Source organism: Neofelis nebulosa, chromosome 15 (assembly GCF_028018385.1).
Source record: "Neofelis nebulosa isolate mNeoNeb1 chromosome 15, mNeoNeb1.pri, whole genome shotgun sequence".
In the NCBI taxonomy this organism is placed as follows: domain Eukaryota; kingdom Metazoa; phylum Chordata; class Mammalia; order Carnivora; family Felidae; genus Neofelis; species Neofelis nebulosa.
In genome coordinates this window covers 16,380,447-16,401,209 of record NC_080796.1, presented here as the reverse complement: position 1 = coordinate 16,401,209, position 20,763 = coordinate 16,380,447, and the positions used below count along the sequence as shown (strand labels likewise).

Genomic DNA, 20,763 nt, shown 5'->3' with positions numbered 1-20,763 from the left:
TAAGGTTCCACATCTCATAATGGGAAGAAACAGATTAACACTATTTGAAAAACTTTTATAACAGATATTCAGTACCTTTATTGTAGAGGAAAAGATTATCAAAACATTCCCAAAAAGCACAACTCTGAAATGCCAGTTTTGTTTGTAAAGGACTCAAACTTTAATGGCGTTCACACCATACAGTCAGGAAGCAGAACAAGCCCTAAGAAAAAAACGAAAGCAAAAATGCCAAGATCTTCTCCAACCACAATTATTTTTAATCTATGAAACAGAATTTCCTTACAAATTAAGTAGTTTTTACAGTAGTGACATTTATCATTGATGTGATCTGTTTAACATGACTAGTCAGAAGGGAAGTTGGGCTTGTAATTTTTCCAGAAATTGAAAAAAGTACCATCATTAAGATAAGGAAGAGAAAGATTTGTATCCATCTTTCTGGGACGTGTAAGGTGAGAGTGATGTCTCACAGTTGGAGAATTTGTGGATATTGCTGGAGGAATTGGAGATGCTCTCTAGTAAGCGCGTAATCCCTCTTCCCCGAACACTGCTGTTTTGGCCAGAAATTTTCACCCCAGATGGACAGTCACCTAAGGATACTGGAAATACAAGAAAAGAAATGTAGCAATTTTATCGTTTTATTAATTAGAGATGCCTCGATTAACTCTTATCCTATTATAGGCCTTTCATGAATAGGACAGAGATTCTTAGTAAAGGAAAACAGATTCTCAGAATAAAGGCAGAAGCCTGAACAAGAATATTTCTTTCTGCTTTTAGCCCCAGAAACCTTAATTGAAGTTCTTCAGGCACCGCTTGAAATTTCATGTCACTAGCTTTAAAGTTTTCCTATCTGCCCAAAGACATCACAGAACTACAAAACTACAGCTGCTACAGGAATAAAAGGCTTTATTTTAAATGCCTTGAACAAAAATCAGAAGACTAAATTAAAGTGATACAAAAATATACATATTGAAATTGTTTAAGGTGGTAATATCAAATAAAATTCCCAATTCAATAAGATCCTCATAATCTAAAACTAATTTTTTTTCTTAATGTTTTTATTTATTTTTGAGACAGAGAGAGACAGAACATGAGCAGGGAAGGGGCAGAGAGAGAGAGAGGGAGACACAGAATCGGAAACAGGCTCCAGGCTCTGAGCCATCAGCACAGAGCCCGATGCGGGGCTCGAACTCACAGACTGTGAGATCATGACCTGAGCCGAAGTCGGATGCTCAACCGACTGAGCCACCCAGGTGCCCCAACCTAAAACTAATTTAGAGCATCTGTTTAATAAGTACCATACCCTAGAATCTGAATAAGCTTTAGGCCCAATACTTCCTGAGGTACATTCTTAGAAGATGCTTACCAGTGGGTGTGTGTGACCTTTGTTCCTGATTAGAAGCGTTGAAATGAGAAAATCCTGGACTCTCAACTCTTAGCTTCTATAAGTAACAAAGAAAAATACAAGGGAAAAAATTGTTTTCTTATCAATTATTGGATCACCTCCTTCAATTTCAAATTACTGTTTATAAAATACAAACACCCACTTTTACAATGTCTGATCAACTTTTGAAGAGACTGCTGTAAAAGGAACAGAGGGTAGTGTCTGGAGGGGAATTACAGGGTCAAGAGAGGGTTTTTATTTTTAAAGATGAGATTACAGGGCACCTGGGTGGCTCAGTCCAGTTAAGTGTCTGGCTCTTGATTTCAGCTCCCATGTGGGGCTCTGCCTGGGATGCTCTCCTTCCTTCTCTCTCTGCCCCTCCCCTGCTCATGCTCGCTTGCCCTCAAAATAAATAAACATTAATTTTAAAAACAGACTATAGCATGTTTCCTGGTGATTCAGAACAGAGAGAGACCCTGATGATGCGGGAAAGAGAAGTAAGTTATTGGAGCCACCTCTTTGAGCAGGTAAGAGGATAAGATCTAAAACATAAATGGAAGGATTGGTCTTAAGCAGGAACACAGACAATTCATGCATTAAAACAGGAGTCAAAGAGTACATGGCAGATGCAGTGGTAGGACTGTGTAAAAACCTCTTCTGATTGCTTCTATTTTCTCAGGGAAGTAGGAGGCAAGGGCATCAGCTCAAACAAGGATGAATGAGGGATGAGGCGGCTGAAGTCTGAAGTGAAAGAAGGGGAGAAAGGTGCGCCTGGGGGGCTCAGTCAGTTAAACGTCCGATTCGGCTCAGGTCATGGTCTCACAGCTCGTAGGTTCGAGCCCCGCATCGGGCTCCGTGCTGACAGCTCGGAGCCTGGAGCCTGCTTTGAATTGTGTGTCTTCCTCTCTCTCTGCTCCTCCCCCACTCATCCTCTCTCTCTCTCAAAAATAAACATTAAAAAAAAAATAAAAAGCAAAAAAAAGAAAGGGGGTGAGAAAAAGCTCTAGGAGAGGGGGAGAAATGGACAGCCGACAGGTAACACTAAGGGCTCACTTGAAGTTGGTAGTGATTAGATCAGTCAGTATGGCAGTTTCTTTTCAGTCTCATTTAGCTTCAGGAGTATAGGAATAGAATAGGGAAGAGTTAGATTCAGTCAGGGTAATGTTTATCAATCAAGTATGATAAAAAAAAAAAAAAAAGGGAGGGTCAATGAAGTTGAAGTTGCAAGTGAGTGGAAACAGATCCAGAGATCTAAGCTGGGAAGGAAGGAGGTCAAGGGCAGGGGTGAGGGAGGTTCAGGAGAGGCTGTAGCACTGCGTATGTGCCAGTGGTACCACCAAGGTCTAGGACAGGATAGTGGGAAACAGGACAGCCGGAGAAAGGGAAGTCAAAGAACTGAGAGGTCAGGCACTTGGATTATCTATGTGGAAGCTGACCTCAAGAATTCTGGCAGGAATCCTGTCTGATAACATGGCTCAGTGTTGCTCTAGGAATGAGGACATGCCACTCAGGGGCCTACTGACTCCACGATGTGGTTATCAGGCGCTAGAGCCTTTATGGCAGGAGATCCAAAGTCTAAGGATTTTAGGGAGAAGATAGGAACAGGCCTGTAAGAGACAATGGTAAACAAGGAAAACTATCTCAAATCTAAGCCCATGATAAATGAGGGGGGAAAAAAAGGTGACACCATTTAAAAAAAATTTTTTTTAGTGTTTATTTTTGAGAGAGAGAGAGAGAGCAAGCAAGCACAAGCTGGGGAGGGGCAGAAAGAGAGGGAGACACAGAATCCGAAGAAGGCTCCAGGCTCTGAGCTGTCAGCACAGAGCCTGACACAGGGCTCGAACTCACGAACTGTGAGGCCATGACCTGAACCAAAGTCGGACGCTTAACTGACTGAGCCACCCAGGTGCCTCACGAGGGTACGATTTGATAGGATTAATAGGGAAGCAGTATCTTTAGAGGATAGCCAAATTTTAGTTAGAAGAGGAAGATAAACAGATCTTCCCAAGAAAAGATTGAAGATATTTGAGATTTTGCTGATAACTAAGGTTGAGAGACCCACGGAAAAGTTTTCCAGGAGTTGGGTGGGGCCGGGAAACACAGTCAGCCAAACAAGAAGAGTCTGGGAGATGAGGGAGAATTTAGGTATCCTGAGTTTCTGTAGTGAGTGATGTAAAAAATGAAGGGGAACATACAGAGATTAATTCTGGCAGTCTCAACACAGTGATGACGGGATAAGAAGGCAAGGTTTCTCAACCTGGGCGTTACTGACATTTGCTGTGGGAGGCTGTCCTGTGCATCGTAGGACGTCTGGCCTCTACCCACTTGATGCCAGTAGCACCCCTTCTCCCGCTGGGATAACCAAGAACGTCTGCAAACATTGCCTAATGTCCCCGGAAGGACACAAAATAGGTACTGGATGATAAATCACTGGGTTGAGAGTTAACGGGAGAAAGAAAAGTCTTGCTTGAAGAATATACAGAGACCTCTGGGATATCCTCGGTTTTATTTTTTAAAATGCGCATTTATTTTGAGAGAGAGCAAGGAAGTGTGCACACATGCACGAGTGATGGAGGGGCAGAGAGAAACAGAGAGTCCCAAGCAGGCTCCGCACTGTCAGTGCAGAGCCTGAAGCGGGGCTTTATCTCACGAACCTGTGAGATCATGAGCTGAGCCGAAATCAAGAGTCAGACGCCTAACCCACTGAGCCATTTAGGCACCCTCTCTTTTTTAAATTATCATACACTAAGATGGACTTGTTTTGGGGGGTACACCTCTACAAATTTTACCACATGAAGAGATCTGTGAAACCACTACTGCAGTCAGGGTACGGAGCCATTCTATCACCTCAAAAACTTCCCTCGTGCTGTCCCCTCACAGGCAGCCCAAGCCCCTGGGAACTCTGGATATGTTCTTTATCATTATTGTTTGGTCTTTTAAAGAATGTCATATAATATTTTGAGACTGCTTCTTTCGCTAAGTATAATTAATACTTGTGAGATCCTAATCCTTGACTGTAACAATAGTTCATTCTATTTTGGGGGTTCCCTTTTCGCTGTTTTATGAACTATTTTCAAGTGACAACAACATTTATTATGTACTATGTTCCTATAGGCAGAGTTCTTGGCACTTTCATACATAGTTGCATTTAATCCTGCAACTACTAGCCCTTATTATTATTCTTGTTTCACAGATAAGGAATCAGCACAGAGAATTCAAATAACTTGCCTAAAGACACACAGACTGCATGTAGCAGGCCTGAAATGCAATTCAGGAATTCTAACTCCACAGTGTATACTCTTAACTGCTATGCTATTACGAGTATATAGAGGACTAGTAGTAAATAAATTGCAAGGAGGGAAGAAAGGTGGTAGGGAAATTAGACAGCTTTTAATCAAATCCTAAATCAGGTCTTATATATTTTTGAAGTAAATATTTTAAATATTTATATTATCTACATTTAGACACTTAATTTTTGGAATGAACTTTGGATATGATTTGTATAGACTAGTCCATTGCTAATTTTGATTTTCCTAAAACTCTGTTAAACATAGTAGGAAAGTATAGAAGAAAAAAGATTTATGCAACTGGGTCCAATTGGATTAAGAAGTGTTTGACATTCCACAAAGGAGTTTTAAAAAATGTTTTACGAAAAAGAGAACCAAAGTCCCGATCTTTAGCTGTTGTTGGCCAGGACCACATGGAGTAGCACAAAGAGACCAGGAGCTCCTAAAAGTCAGCTCCTTACCTGGTAACGCCCTGCATCCAATACAACCATTTTGGGTGTCACACTGTTGCTGGCCTCATAATCTTGAAGTGGTACATGAGTTTCTGTAAGCTGGATTCCAAAGAGAGTGGCCAGAGAATTACTGATGCAGTACCTTTAAAAGGAAATAAAAGCTCATTATCAGAATCTGATCTAATTCATTCTAAAAGCATTCAGATTTTTAAAATTTCTAATATAAAGAAAAAGCATGTAAGATATACCATTCTAAATTGGGGGGGGGGGGCAGGAATTTAGAGATTCAGAGAAGAAATGGGAATGGGTAGCAATACATACAATAAACTGGTCATTACTAGTAAGCAATACTCCACTGATTACCAGATAAAATTTCAGGTTCATTATAAGGAAACATGGATGGGAGTAAAGATTACTAGAATTCTCAAATGTTTAAGGCAAGGAGAGGGCAGCAACAGAAATTAGGCTACAACTTTAAAAACACTTATCTATCCTCAAAACCAATGCCACCAGCCATGTAAAGGGACCACCAGAGCACCCAGAGAGCTGAGGCTCCAGGTGTTTTCACTACAGAATGAGAAGCAGGCTGTCTGGGTGGCTCAGCTGGCTAAGCATCCAACTCTTGATTTTGGCTCAGGTCCTGATCCCACAGTTCGTGAGTTCAAGCCCCCACACTGGGCTCTGTGCTGACCACCTGGAGCCTGCTTGAGATTCTCCCTTTCTCTCTCTGCCCCACCCCTGCTCACTCTCGCTCTCTTTTGAGACACTTTTAAAAATGAGAGGGGCGCCTGGGTGGCGCAGTCGGTTGGGCGTCCGACTTCAGCCAGGTCACGATCTCGCGGTCTGTGAGTTCGAGCCCCGCATCGGGCTCTGGGCTGATGGCTCGGAGCCTGGAGCCTGTTTCCGATTCTGTGTCTCCCTCTCTCTCTGCCCCTCCCCCGTTCATGCTCTGTCTCTCTCCCAAAAATAAATAAAAAACGTTGAAAAAAAAATTTTTTTTTAAATTAAAAAAATGAGAAGAAAAGGGTCTTTTTTGAGCACCTTAACAAGGAGGTGCTGTTGTTAATGATGGTAGGGAACTTCACTCTCCTATAATGAAAATTTTCAATAAATGCTTCTGAAGGTTCACCCAAATCGCTCAGGTGGTTAACTCTCCCAAACAAGTGTCACACGTGCAGAATAGTAACAGTTAACGTGAAAACACACACACACACACACACACACACACACACACACACACACACACACGAAACCCAACCATTTTTTTAAAAAGAGAATTATGGAAATAGAAGTGAACAGTGTTTAACCCCATTGGTGAAAGCAACAGCGAGCAAAATGGCTAAGAATTCAATGCAGAATACAGCATTAGGAAGAAATTCCTTTCTCCAACTTACGCAATTTTCTTGCAAACAGCTAAAGCACAGAAGAGAATATCGTTTTCTTCATGCCACTTGCACCTGTACAAAAAAGAAAAAGGACTTTAATATCCTTAACAGCAGTAGCACTGTTTAAGGGTTTTTATGTGCCAGATTTCTAACTTACTTAGTTAAAATCATTTAAGAAAAACTAACATCCTTACTCAAAGATTTAACATTTAACAAACAAAAAAGATTTTTTTAGAAAATGTTTTCTTTTAATGTATCTCCTCTGATACAAATTCATAAACTACACATAACCGGTAAACTCTACCTTGGAATAAAATGAGTGTTACAGAGACACATTAGTGACCACGGTTACCATATTTGACAACCGTTTACTAAGTGCATACTATTTACCAGATATTGTTCTTGGCAATGGGGACATAGTACTGAATGAAACACAGAAACTCTTAATCACACAAAACTTACTTTCTAGTAGGAAAGACAGATCAAAAAAGATGTAGGCATAGTACACAATAAATCAGATCAAGGCAAGTTCTAAGGAGGAAACAAATAAAGATGAAAAAGATGATATGAAATGTTGCAGACAGGGGACATTTTAGGTAAGGCAGCCGGGAGAGGTACCACTGAGAAGGTGATGTTTGAGTGGGGACCTCAGGAGATAATACTGGAGAGAAAATGATGAACAGCATATTTTTACAACGACAGCCACTATAAACCTGTATCTTTCCACTAGGCACAGTTTACTGAGACTCAGAAGAGTACTTACTACTTGAGTAATTAAAAGCTTGCCTGAACCTACCAAGAATCACTTAAAAATTACTAAAAACATGCTAAACACTAAGTGTAAAAAGTCAGTTATCTGCACTTAATTGGAGTTACTTAACTGAATGGAAGACTAAATATAAAATTAAGAATTTCCCACTGCTATTCTAAAGTGATTCAATAAATAGGATTCATAAAACTCTTAGGTCTAAAATGAAGGCTTAGGTTGAAACAGCCTAAGTTCTTACACAGACACACAGAATCAAGTAATGTTTAAATTTCCAGTTAGTTTTGCTCCTTTTCTGGAACTTAAACTCCCAAATTTAGTACCTCATATACACATTTCCATGTAGATCGTATCTGAAATAAAAGCAATTGAAAAACCAGCAATGTATTCCAAGATTAAAAACAAAGAACCCAAGAACAAACCTATAGGAATCTGATCCCAGGGGAAAATGCCTCCAAATCGAATAGTTACACTGTTAAGAATGATACTGTTTTGATGTTTTCACTTATACTTTTTAAAATTTGAATTCCAGTTAACACACAGTATAGTATTAGTTTCAGGTGTACAATTTAGTGATTAAACACGTCCATATATCACCACTCATCATAATGCACTCCTTAATCCCCCATCACCTATTTAAGCCATTCTCCTCCCCATTCTCTTCTGGTGTTCTCTATAGTTAAGAGTCTCTTTCTTGGTTTGTCTTTTTTCCCCCCATGATCATTTGTTTTGTTTCTTAAATTCCACATATGAGTGAAATCATACGGTATTTTTCTTTCTTTCATTTTTTTCTTCTGGATTCTCTTCCTCAAAATCATCCCACCAACGCCCCCTAAGAATGACTGTATTTTCTAGTAAAGGAGGATTCACTCTGTCAAATATCAGAACTGCTTTGTCCACTTTAAGCTATTAATACTCACTTTGCAGCCTCAAATCTAGCCCCAATTTGAACACCTCTTAGATGGGTTTCTTTTATTTATGAAATTCCACTCCAAAGTCATAAGGTCACAAGGGAGTCAGTCTTTTGAGTAAATCTGCAACCTTACTCCTGAGTTCCAACACAATCTCATTCACTCCAATGACGTGTAGCATGAAGGCCTTGACAATCCTCTTTTCCTGTCTCAAAAGGTCTCAATGATGTCCTTTCCTCCTCTTTCAGGATTAAGATTCCTCCTCTTTTCCAAGGATAACCCAGTCTTTACACCCTGCTCAGAACTAGGCTGCTATAGAGGCTCTATATGCTAGTCAAACTGACTCACTAGTTTCTCTTAAACAGTCTCTGCTTCATTCCTTTGAGTCACTGTTCAGGTCATTTTCTTCTCTTGGAAGGTCCTCCCTTCAACCCAAATCTCCGCTCATAGAAATTCTATTCATCTTTCCAGGAGAACCAAATAAAACATTTACCCCATCAAGTATTTCACGTTATTTTTAACCCTCACACTGAAGTGATTTCTCCCTGATGTATCATTATCTTTGGAAACACTTTTAAAAGTGATAAGAAATTACCATATACAACTCCATTGTCTTTACTTCGCTTTATTGCTCGTCAGACAGGAGACATTGTAGGCAAGGACAATCATGTTACTCTTTCCTGTGTTTCCCTAGTCTTCGGCCTTATATATGAGAGCCACCTAAATATTTGTTAAAAATAAAAAACTCAGGGTGCCTGGGTGGCTCAGTTGGTTAAGCTTCCAACTTCAGCTCAGGTCATGATCTCACAGTTCAGTTTGTGAGTTCTTGGGCTAGCTGCTGGCAGCAGGGAGCCCCGCTTGGGATCCTCTGTCTCCCCCTCTCTCTGCCCCTTCTCCACTCACACTCTCTCTCAAAAATAAACATTAAAAAATAATAAAATTTGGGAATGCAAGCTGGTGCAGCCACTCTGGAAGACAGTATGAAGGTTCCTCAAAAAGCTAAAAATAGATCTACACTACGACCCACCAATTGCACTACTGGGCATTTATCCATGGGATACAGGTGTGATGTTTCAAAGGGACACATGCACCCCCATGTTTATAGCAGCACTATCAACAATAGCCAAAGTATGGAAAGAACCCAAATGTCCGTCGATGGGTGAATGGATAAAGAAGATGTGGTATATATATACAATGGAGTATTACTCGGCAATCAAAAAAAATGAAATCTTGCCATTTGCAACTACGTGGATGGAACTGGAGGTTATTATGCGAAGTGAAATTAGTCAGAGAAAGACAAAAATCATATCATATGACTTCACTCACATGAGGACTTGAAGAGACAAAAAAGATGAAAATAAGGGAAGGGAAACAAAAATAATATAAAAACAGGGAAGGGGACAAAACAGAAGAGACTCATAAATATGGAGAACAAACTGAGGGTTACCGGAGGGGTTGTGGGTGGGGGGGATGGGCTAAAGGGGCACTAAGGCACTAAGGAATCTATTCATGAAATCATTGTTGCACTATATGCTAACTAATTTGGATGTAAATTTTATTTTATTTATTATTTTTTTTTTTTAATTTTTTTTTTTCAACGTTTTTTATTTATTTTTGGGACAGAGAGAGAGACAGAGCATGAACGGGGGAGGGGCAGAGACAGAGGGAGACACAGAATCGGAAACAGGCTCCAGGCTCCGAGCCATCAGCCCAGAGCCTGACGCGGGGCTCAAACTCACGGACCGCGAGATCGTGACCTGGCTGAAGTCGGACGCTTAACCGACTGCGCCACCCAGGCGCCCCGGATGTAAATTTTAAAAAATAAAAAATAAAATTGAAAAAATTGGGCTAAGAAAAAAAATGACTCTAAAATGATGTCAAAATAAAAAGCTCACCTCTTAAGGGCACATGCACCCCGATGTTTATAGCAGCACTATCAACAATAGCCAAAGTATGGAAAGAGCCCAAATGTCCATCGATGGATGAATGGATAAAGAAGATGTGGTATATATACAATGGAATATTACTTAGCAAGATTTCATTCCTTTTGATAGCCATTTGGGACAACATGGATGAAACTAGAGGGCATTTTTTTACATTTTTATAATGTTTATTTATTTTTGAGAGAGACAGAGTGCGGGCAGGGTTGGAAGAGAGAGAGGGAGACACAGAATCCGAAGCAGACTCCAGGCTCCGAGCTGTCGGCACAGAGCCAGATGCGGGGCTTGAACCCATGAACAATAAGATCATGGCCTGAGCCGAAGTTGGACGCTCAACCGGCTGAGCCACACAGGTGCCCTTGAACTAGAGGGTGTTATGCTAAGCAAAATAAAAGTCAGAGAAAGACAAATATCAAATGACTTCACTCATATGTGGAATTTAAGATACAAAACAGATGAACCTAAGGGAAGGGAAGCAAAAATAACAAAAACAGAGAGGGAGACAAACCATAAGAGACTCTTAAATACAGAGAATAAACTGAAGGTTGCTGGAGGGGTATTGGGTAGGGGGATGGGCTAACAGGGCAACGGGCATTGAGGAGGACACTTGTTGGCACTGGGTGTTGTATGTGATTAATCACTAAATTCTATTCCTGAAATCATGATTATACTGTATGTTAACTAACTTGGATTTAAATTAAAAAATAAAAAAATTTATTACTTGAAAGAAAAAAAAAAACTACACCCCTTAAAACTACTATCTGCTGGGCTTCTGGTTAAAAATGCATAAATTTAGCTCCTTTTGCTCCCAAAATCCTATCAAAATGACAGTCAAAAGAATAAAAATAGTAGAGGTCCACAGGAAAGGAGAAAACAGAAAGAGGTTTCCATCGAAGAGAATGTAACACACCTGTGGGATATGGAAAGTAAACGAAGGAGTGCTAACTGATGAAGCTAGACGAAGGAAGTCATAGCCTTCAGCCCCCACAGAACCAGCTATACAAATCTGCCTACCAGAACTCTAGAGACGCTCTGAACCCATGGACATGTCCCTGGCCAGACAGCAGAGGTTAAGACCAGGAGGCTGAACTTCTTCTGTACAAAGAATGGTTAAGTTCCCTGACCAAAGAAGTAAACTCTTCTTAGAGAACTAGGCAGCAAGAACGGATGCTAGTATCTTAAGACAAAGCCCTCAATATTCTGGCATTTAGGATTTTGTCTCAACTTAGCATCCAGCTCTTATCTGCTTCCCCTAGAGTAAAGCCCAATTAGTTGTTAATCCCCAATGAACAATACTAAACACTCAGCTTTGCAGCCTCATTTCTAAATATGAACATAACCAAAGACAATCAGACATTCAAAGAAACCCTGCAACACAGAAAGATCAAGACAGGAACACCACAAGTCACAACACCTAAGAATGAAAATCCAGAGAACAAAAGCACACAAACATCCCTCCCCCACCAAGTACCCCAATGAGATCTATGAAATTACTGCATCTAGGATCCTACTTATCTTCCTCATATCTTCAACCTGAATCAGCACTGATGATGAATGTGACAGTATGTGTAACAGGATAGTACCTGCAGGCAGAGAGACCTCAACAAGTCAGCCTCTGCTCAGTATTAAATGCCACAGCTTGTTAGGGTTCTGTGCTTGGTCTTCTCTTTTTGCCCTCTGCCTAAGTAACCTCGTCAATATCCAGTAGATCCATTAAAGCAGAGAACTGGTCTCTCTTCGTTGCATTTTCAGTGCCCAGAACAGTGCCTGGCACATAGTGAAATGATGAATGCTGGCATCATCCAAATCTCTTCACGGAGTTCTAGGCTGGGAAGACCAGCTGCTTGCTTGTTATTTCTAGATCTTACCTCACCAGGGCCTCAAAACATTCTAAACTTGCTCCTCTCTCTTCCCTGTCTACTCTGAAATATACTACAAACCTGAGTATTGTCTTTATTTCTTTTCACGCTCTTCCTGTATCCAGTCCATCGGGAAGGTCTGCTGATTTTTACCAAGATGAAATCTACTTATTCCTCTCCATCTCTACTGTCACTACTCTGGTCCAAGCCATTTCTTGCCTTGACTAGAGAAACGGTTTAACAGTTATGGACTGTTTCCTTCCCTTCTTGCCTCCTTTCAATATATCCATTAAAAACTCAAGAGGATCTTTTAGAAACCTAACCAAATTCTGTTAATTCCCTGTTTGGTAAAATTCCTTCCTGTACCCCTTACACTTACATACAGAGATCGGATGGTTGCCAGAAGGAAAGGGGGGAGGGACGGGGAAAAAATTCCTTCCTGTAGCTAAGAAGGCTTATAGTGTGTGTGGTCCTTGCTTATTTCTTCAGCCTCACCTTGGACATTCTCTCCTGTGCTTACTACTTTCCATCACACTAACAATTTCCAGTAAACACCAAGCCTTTGCCTCTCTCTGCCCAGGATGCTCTTCCTTCTAGTTTTGCATGGCTGCATCTCTCTCTTGCTTCAGATCTGTTTTAATATTACATCTTAAAAAAAAAAAAAAAAAGTATTCTTGACTATTCTAGAAAGCAGTCTTTCTACCTAGTCTTCTCTGCAAGAAGAGGAACAGTATCCTACTGATTTCCTTCTCTGCACTGATCACAAGCTAAAATTACCATTTTATTATTTACTGTATGTTTCTCTTTCCCATTAAAACGTTAGCCTCATGAAGGCAGAGACCACGTAAATCTTGTTCACCACTGAACCTCCAGCACAGTGCCTGGGACAGAGGAGATGCTCAATAAATACTGGCTGATTGATTAAAAACTACCTCATTTCAAACAGATGTCATTACACAGTGAATTAATTCAGGGACAATTATGACAAAAGGCAACAAAGAGAATGGAAGATCTATAGAAGTTATGAATATTCTGGTCTTCAAAATTCCAGGATAGCCATCAACAGTCTCTTGAGATTCTGATACTTTGTCTAACTGTACTCAGTTTCACCAATACCTACCATTTCATCTACCTGAAGCTAGAGGCATTTATCAAAAATTTATTATAAACTTTAATGTAAAAGAAGTTCAAAAGAAGCATTTGAAAGGAGTCCTATCTGCTTATATTAACTAACAAATTCCAACAGTAGTTTCTGTTGACTACTACAACACAATCTCCTGTCTAAAAAATACTGTATATTAGAATTCATCCCATCCGAAGCAGTTTACTACAAAAGTGCTTGAAGTATTATGTAATAGTTTCATCATTAACAAAATCCCATGGCACCGGCCCCAATGTCATACACCAAAGCTACTCTTGTTGTAGCTTCACTTACACAACTGAGCTCACCACTGTGTTTCTTCTATTTTAAAACATGCATTTTTCACTTTTTAACTTAAGTGGAAATGCACCTTCCAAATGAAGGTATTTTACAATTGCTATTGGTCTAAGAAATAGTTGCATTGCCTGAACATGTACAAGTTTGGTTGTTTTTGATGACAAACAATTGCAACCCATTTTATTCAATAAACCAATTGAAGATTATTTGAGAAAAGTATTGGTTTGTCTCTGAACACTTTCTGCTGACATCAAGAACCAGCATAAAAACTTGCATAAAGGGTGTTAGTGGCAAACAAGTATTTTAATACACCAGCATATAAATACATAGGTCTGTTACGTGTTTCACATTAACTCATGTCGTTCACTTTCTTTGCACAATACTTGCTCAGTCTGTTTGGTTTCCTTTTTTTTCTCCTAGTAACCATAAATTTATCCTTCCCCTAAAATTATTTTTCATTTTTTTAACTGAAGTAGAGACTTTCAGCTGTACAACAGTGATTCCACATGTTTAATAAACACTACACTATACTCACAAATGTACCTACCATCTGTCACCACACAACACTACTGAGACACCATTGACTATATTCCCCGTGCTGCACTTTTCATCCCTGTAACTTAATCATTCCTGAAGTGGAAGTCTGTACCTCTTACCCCTATTCACCCATTTTTCCCCATTCCCCTCCCCTCCCCTCACCGTTTGTTCTCTAGATTTAGGAGTCTGTTTCTGCTTTTGTTTTTCAGATTTCACATATAAGTGAAATCCTATGGTATTTGTCTTTGACCCATTTCACTTGGCAAAACACCCTCTAGGTCTATCCATGCTTTGCAAATGGCAAGATCTCATTCCTTTTTATGGCTGAGTAATATTCACATCTTTACCCATTCATCTATGGATGGGCATTTGGTTTGCTTCCATATCTTGGCTATTGTAGATAATGCTGCGGTAAACACTGGGGTGCATAGATTTTTTCCAATTAGTGTTTTTTCTTTGGATAATATACACAGTAAAGGAACTACTGGATCATAGGATATTTCTAATTTTTTGAGGAACTTCAATACTGTTTTCATAGTGGCTGCACCAATTTACATTCCCACCAAAAACGCACAAAGATCCTTTTTTCTCCACATCCTCACCAACACTTGTTAGTTGTCTTTTTGATTCTAGCTATTCTGACAGGTGTCAGGTAATAGCTCATTGTGATTGTGATTTGCATTCTCTCATGAGGAGTGATGTCGAGCATCTTCTTACATGCAGGCCATCTGTATGGCTTCTTTGGAAAAAGGACTACTCAGGTCCTATGCTCATTTTTTAAATCAGATTTGTGTGTGTGTGCCGAGCTGTAGAAATTCTTCATATATTTTGGATACGAACCTATTATCAGATATATCACTTGCAAATATCTTCTCCCATTAAGTTGCCTTTTGATTTTGTTGATGGTTTCCTTCACGGTGCAAAAGCTTTTCACTTTGGTGTAATCCCAATAGTTTATTTTTGCTTTTGTTTCCCTTGCCTGAGAAGACACATCTAGAAAAATGTTGCTACAGCAGATGTCAAAGAGATTACTGCTTGTGTTTTCTTCTACGAGTTTTATAGTTTCTTAAATTCTTTTTTTAATGTTTATTTTTGAGAGAGAAAGAGCGAGGGAGGGGCTGAAAGGGAGACACAGAATCTGAAGCAGGCTCCAGGCTCTGAGCTGCCAGCACAGAGCCCTATTGAACCACAAGATCATGACCTGATCTGAAGCTGGACCCTTAACCCACTGAGCCACCCAGGCGCCCCTAGGAGTTTTATAGTTTCAAGTCTTTAACACATTTTGAGTTTATTTTTGTTTATGGTGTGTGGTGCAGTTCTCTTTTAAGAAACATTGTATCACAAAAACTCCGGATGACAGAGAAGTCAATAATGTATATAACATAGACACTGAATGACTCTGAAGGTAAAGTTTTAGAAAGACATTAACAAATAGCTGAGGTAATAGTATATGAATCAAAATATGCTAACATATCATCCATAAATTTTACAGATTAACAAGAATAAACAAAACAGAAAATCTATAGATGATGCATAAACAAGAGAGTATTACAAAACTACCTATAAATGGGGGGGAAAAAACTCTTAATTTTCAATGGAGTAATTTCTCAAGTTTATACCAAGCTATTTTATATGGCTTTAGAGGGAGACTGGAATCCCAGAAACACTGGAGGAGAGACAGAAGGGAAATAAAGAGCCTAAGATTAAATTACAATAACTCCACAATGAGATCTGTAAATATTCAGAATCCTGATAGATCAGAGCACTGACTAAAAAGCACCTGTGACACTCTAGGAGGCAGTCTGGAAGGGGAGGCTTCTGGGCAGCAGGGGGTAAGAGGAAGGGAGAAGTTGTTGAGAAATTGTACAGAGAGAGGTAAAAAAAGCAAACGGGAGAGGGGGAAAAACAGGACTTTTCAGGACAAAAGAACGAGAAAAATGGGAAGACCCACCACCCTGAAAGCATTCAAAGGAACCGCCATTTGCTACACTGGAATGAAGAATGTCAAACGTCCCAAATCAGCAGCCCTGTCCACGAAATGCAAAGGAACAACATACCCTGATCTGCACAAAGCTACAAGAAGAAGACTGAAAAGGGGGCTTAAATCACTTCAGCTGATAACTTCTCCCCAAAGTCCCCTGATCCCCAAAACACCACAAAGGTAAAACTAAAACATAACACTCTATGTTGAATTAAATATCCTCAAAGAAGGATTTTAAGATATGAAAACATGTCCTGAGTGAGAAATTTCAAAACTAAGAACAGAAATAAAAAAAATAAGTTGACAAAATTCTGGAAATAAAAATTGTATCAGAAAAGAACTAAATTACAAACTGCCTAAGGAAGAATAAAAGATTAAAAAAGTAAAAAAAGAAAAAAAAAAAAAAAAGAAAAGAAAGAAAAAGAAAAAGTGTCAGAGACCGTGATCAAAATGAAAGGTAGGCAAAGAAGACCAAACCGGACCGTACATATGCTGGACTCCCTTAAGAAGAAAAAAAGAACAGAATATTAAATAACCAAGAGAAATCTCCAGGAATAAGACCTCACTCTGCATACTGAAAGTGTTCACCAAACAATTGAGAAAACTGACCTGTGATAATATACTCAGAGAAATATCATAATAAAACTATTAGACTTTTTAAAGATAAAAAAAACACCCTTAAAGTCTCCAGGCAAAAAGATCAAATAAATTAAAAGGCCAAGAGAATTAAATGACCAAACTTCTCAAAAGTAACACACAATGAAATACAACAATAAAGCTGTATTTGTAGAAATTCAAGGAAATAAAAGATAAATAACAAGATTTCAACAGGCAAGAACACAGGGACAACTGTCCCCAAGAGCCCTTAATCAACATACCAGATCAATTCCACAATTTGTTTCTGTAAAGGCACCAAAATAACACAGTAACCAGCTTAAAACTACAGGATATGCAATGAAACATAGAAACAACAGTATAACAGAAAACTTTAATACACCATTCTCAACACGTGACAGATGAAGCAGACATAGCTAAAGGGATTAAGGTAGTTTCTTTTTTTTTTTTTTTTTTTTTAAATAACTGGAAGTTTGTACCTCCTAATCCTCACCTAAATAGCCCATCCCCTCACCAACCTCGCCCTCTGACAACTACCAGTTTGTATTTAAGAGTCAGTTTGGTTTTTAGTTTGTCTGTCTCAGTTTTTAGAGTCCACGTAAATGTGAAAGCATGCTATTTGTCTTTATCCGACTTATTTCACTCAGCATACCGTCTAGGTCTATCCACGTTGCCACGAATGGCAAGATACATTCTCTCTGTGGCTCTGTAATATTCCAGCGTGTATGTGTGTGTTGTGTGCACCAATCTCCTTCATCCATTCGTTTGTCACTGGGCACCCGGGTTGCTTCCATTTCTTGGCTATTCTAAATACACATGGGATGGTAGGTATGTTATCTTTTCAAGTTAGTGTTCTTGTTTTCTTTGGGTAATGGAATTACCAGATCTCATGGTCTATTTTTATTTTTTTTCCATGCTTATTTTCCACAGCGGTTGTACCAATTTACATTCCCACCAGTAGTGCCCGAGAGTTCCCTTTTCACCACATCCTCACCAACCCTTGTCTTTCTTAAGAGATAAAACAACTTAAACATAATCAAAGTAGTCCTCATGGATAAATGTCAAACGCTACACCCTGACAATAAATATTCTTCTCACATGCCCACAGAACATTCACAAAATTGATTATATATTAAGTTAGCAAAAAACTGCAAAACTTCCATAAAGTAGAAATATGGGGGCGCCTGGGTGGCTCAGTCAGTTAAGTGGCAAATTCAGCTCAAGTCACGATCTTGTGGTCTGTGGGTTCGAGTCCCGCACCGGGCTCTGTGCTGACAGCTCAGAGCCTAGAGTCTGCTTCAGATTCTGTGTCTCCCTCTCTCTCTGCCCCTCTCCCACTTGCACTCTGTCTCTGTTTCTTAAAAATGAATAAATATTTAAAAAAAAATTTTTTTTAAAGAAATATTATGAACAAAACTGATCACAATGCAAAGACACCAGAACTTACTAACAAAAACCAGAAAGGCCTTTCCACCTGGAGATTATTAACTCATGGGTTAAAACTACAGAATATTTTTTAAATTACAAAATACTGTATGTGAATCTATGAGATGCATTGAAAGCAATGTTAAGAAGAAAATTCACTCTACTAAACACCTACCAATAAAATATAAAAATTAATGAATTCTGATCCCCCCAAATAGAAAAAGAACCAGAGTACCAAGAAATTAAGAAAAAAGCAGAAATTACTGAGGAAGAGAATTAAAAAAAAGTTGTTTTGAAGAAAAAAAATAACAGAATAGACAATATACTATCTTCATTTAAGGAAAAAACACACAAATACACAAGATAACCACTGAAACAGAGGTAATTTTAAAAATTATAAAACTTTGCAGACTTTTAAATAAATTTGGAAACTTATATAAAACGTACAATCTCCTAGAGAAGTACAGATTACCAAAATTGATTCCATTAAAGTTAGAAAGCCTAATCAAATTGATTTTCATAGAAGAAACAGAGAAAGTTATTAAGGAACTGCCCCACAAAAATTATCCAGTCCCAGATATGCACAATTTGTGTGAGAACATTTTAAAAGTATTGAAAGACCCCAAAGTAGATTAGAGAAATGCAAACACATCGCACCTTGGATAGAATTCAACATTATAAACATTTCAGTTCTCCCCAATTTATACATTCAATGCAATCCAAGGAGTTTTATGGAGCTAGACTGAAGTGAAGGGATTCTTCTGCATATACATTTTGTTTAAACACATTAAAAAGAATAAAAATCAACAAGGATGGGGAAAAAATGCAATAAAACAAGCAAATGGGTTGAACTAGATTTCAAATGAATAATTTCACCAGACTGAAGGGGAAAGAACCAACCCAAATAACTTTTGAACAAAGTATTCTGACTATGTATCTTCAGACTAAATAACTGAAAGCAAATCCTGAACTATTAGTATGTCGTTTTACAGTGGTATCACTTAACAGTTCTCTAACAATTGACTTTTACTTACTGTATTCTAGGACTGAATATTGAGTGCCAGGTTTTTCACTCAGAGAAGAGAAATACAAAAACAGAAAAGTGGAAAAGTAGAAAACAATATGTGTTGAACTGGAATTGTAGGTTTAGTATGAACTCATGGTGAGACAGAGAAAAATGTGTGTGAAGGGGGTGTATATACATGTATTTCCTAGCTCTATCCACTAAGGGGAACTAGAATCAATGATGCTCTAGTAGGAATGAACATACCTAGCACCCACATCCTATCTCCTAAACACTCTCCTCCATTTAAAGGAACCAGGGTTTCTTGGAGAAATGGCTAACCCAAAGCTGAAGCAGGAAAGTACAAGGATGAGCCTGAACGTATTAAGCCAGAAAGCAATGAAGCACTGAAAGAATAATGAAGAAATGCCAAAAGGACAGAAACCACTGCTTTGAAGGGACTCCCAATGGCCGTGAAGAAACAATGTAAGTATAAAAATAAGTTGACAGTAAAAGATTATAGCCCATTTAATAAAACAGGAATCCATGAGTCCATACTCATTATTTTTAAAAATAAAAGCTCTTCCTCACAGTAGGATGTCAACTAATAAATGTAGTAGGAACAACTGGATCAGAAAATCACCATTTCACAGGGGCACCTGGGTGGCTCAGTCGGTTAAGTGTCCAGCTCTTGATTTCGGCTCAGGTCATGATCTCACGGTTTGTTCCTGAGTTTGAGCCCCTCATCATGCTCTGTGCTGACAGCATAGAGCCTCCCTCTCTCTCTGCCCTTCCCCCAATTGCTTGAGCTCTCTCTCTCTCTCAAATAAACAGTAAAAATAAATAAATAAAAATATAAAATAAAAAAAAAATCACCACTTCACAAATGTAATAATTACTGATTCAGGCAAAAATCATCAATGGATGTGAAAACTAACAGGCAGGCTGAAATTCGAAGAAAAGAAGATCTACCAAATCTCAAAATATCTCCCTACAAAATATTAATTTTAAGGTGAAAAACAGTAACTTTTCAATGGCAGAAATCTGGCAGACGCTATCTGGCCGACATGATCAAAGTTACCATCAGTAATGGAACAAATGGACATCAGATGCATCCAGATACGACGTACTGAGAAGACACCTAACTTTTGTGGCACTCCTGCCAAAAATACAGAACCTCAATCTACTCATGAGGAAATAACAGGCAAACTAAAACTAAGAAACAGTCTATAAAGTAACTGGCCTATTCTCTTCAAAAATGTCAAGATCAAAAAAGTCACAGTAAGTCATTTGCAAGTATCTTCTCCCATTCTGTAGGTTGCCTTTTAGTTTTGTTGATGGTCTCCTTCGCTGTGCAGAAGCTTTTTATTTTGATGCAGTCCCAGTAGTTTATTTTTGCTTTGTTTCCTTTGCCTCTGGAGACATATTTAGTAAGATATCTAGTAAGAAGTTGCTATGGCCAATGTCAAAGCAATTACTGCCTATGTTGTCCTCTAGGATTTTGATGGTTTCCTGTCTCCGTTTAGGACTTTCATCCATTTTGAATTTATTTTTGTGTATGGTAAGAAAGTGGTCCAGTTTCATTCTTTTGCATGGTTGCTGTCCAGTTTTCCCAACATCATTTGTTAATACATAAAGAACTTCTAAAACTGAACATCCAAAAAACAAATAATCCAGTTAAAAAATGGGCATAAGACACGAACAGACCTTTTTCTAAAGACATACAGATGGCTAACAGACACATGAAAAGATGCTCAACATCATTCATCATCAGGGAAATACA

The 20,763-nt window shown here is 38.8% G+C and overlaps 1 protein-coding gene across 2 annotated transcripts in view; it reads right to left on the bottom strand.

The window, feature by feature from the left end:
* Window positions 1-234: 234 nt before the first annotated feature.
* Window positions 235-20,763, bottom strand: part of MAEL (maelstrom spermatogenic transposon silencer) — a 38,966-nt gene continuing 18,437 nt past the window's right edge. For both annotated transcript variants that reach the window (XM_058700819.1, XM_058700818.1), the window contains 4 exons: window positions 6,515-6,577; window positions 5,130-5,262; window positions 1,364-1,439; window positions 235-596 (listed from right to left, as the gene is read on the bottom strand). In XM_058700819.1, the coding sequence (XP_058556802.1) occupies window positions 400-596; window positions 1,364-1,439; window positions 5,130-5,262; window positions 6,515-6,577 (469 nt within the window). In that variant the 3' untranslated portion in view covers window positions 235-399. The remainder of the gene's footprint in view (window positions 597-1,363; window positions 1,440-5,129; window positions 5,263-6,514; window positions 6,578-20,763) is intronic.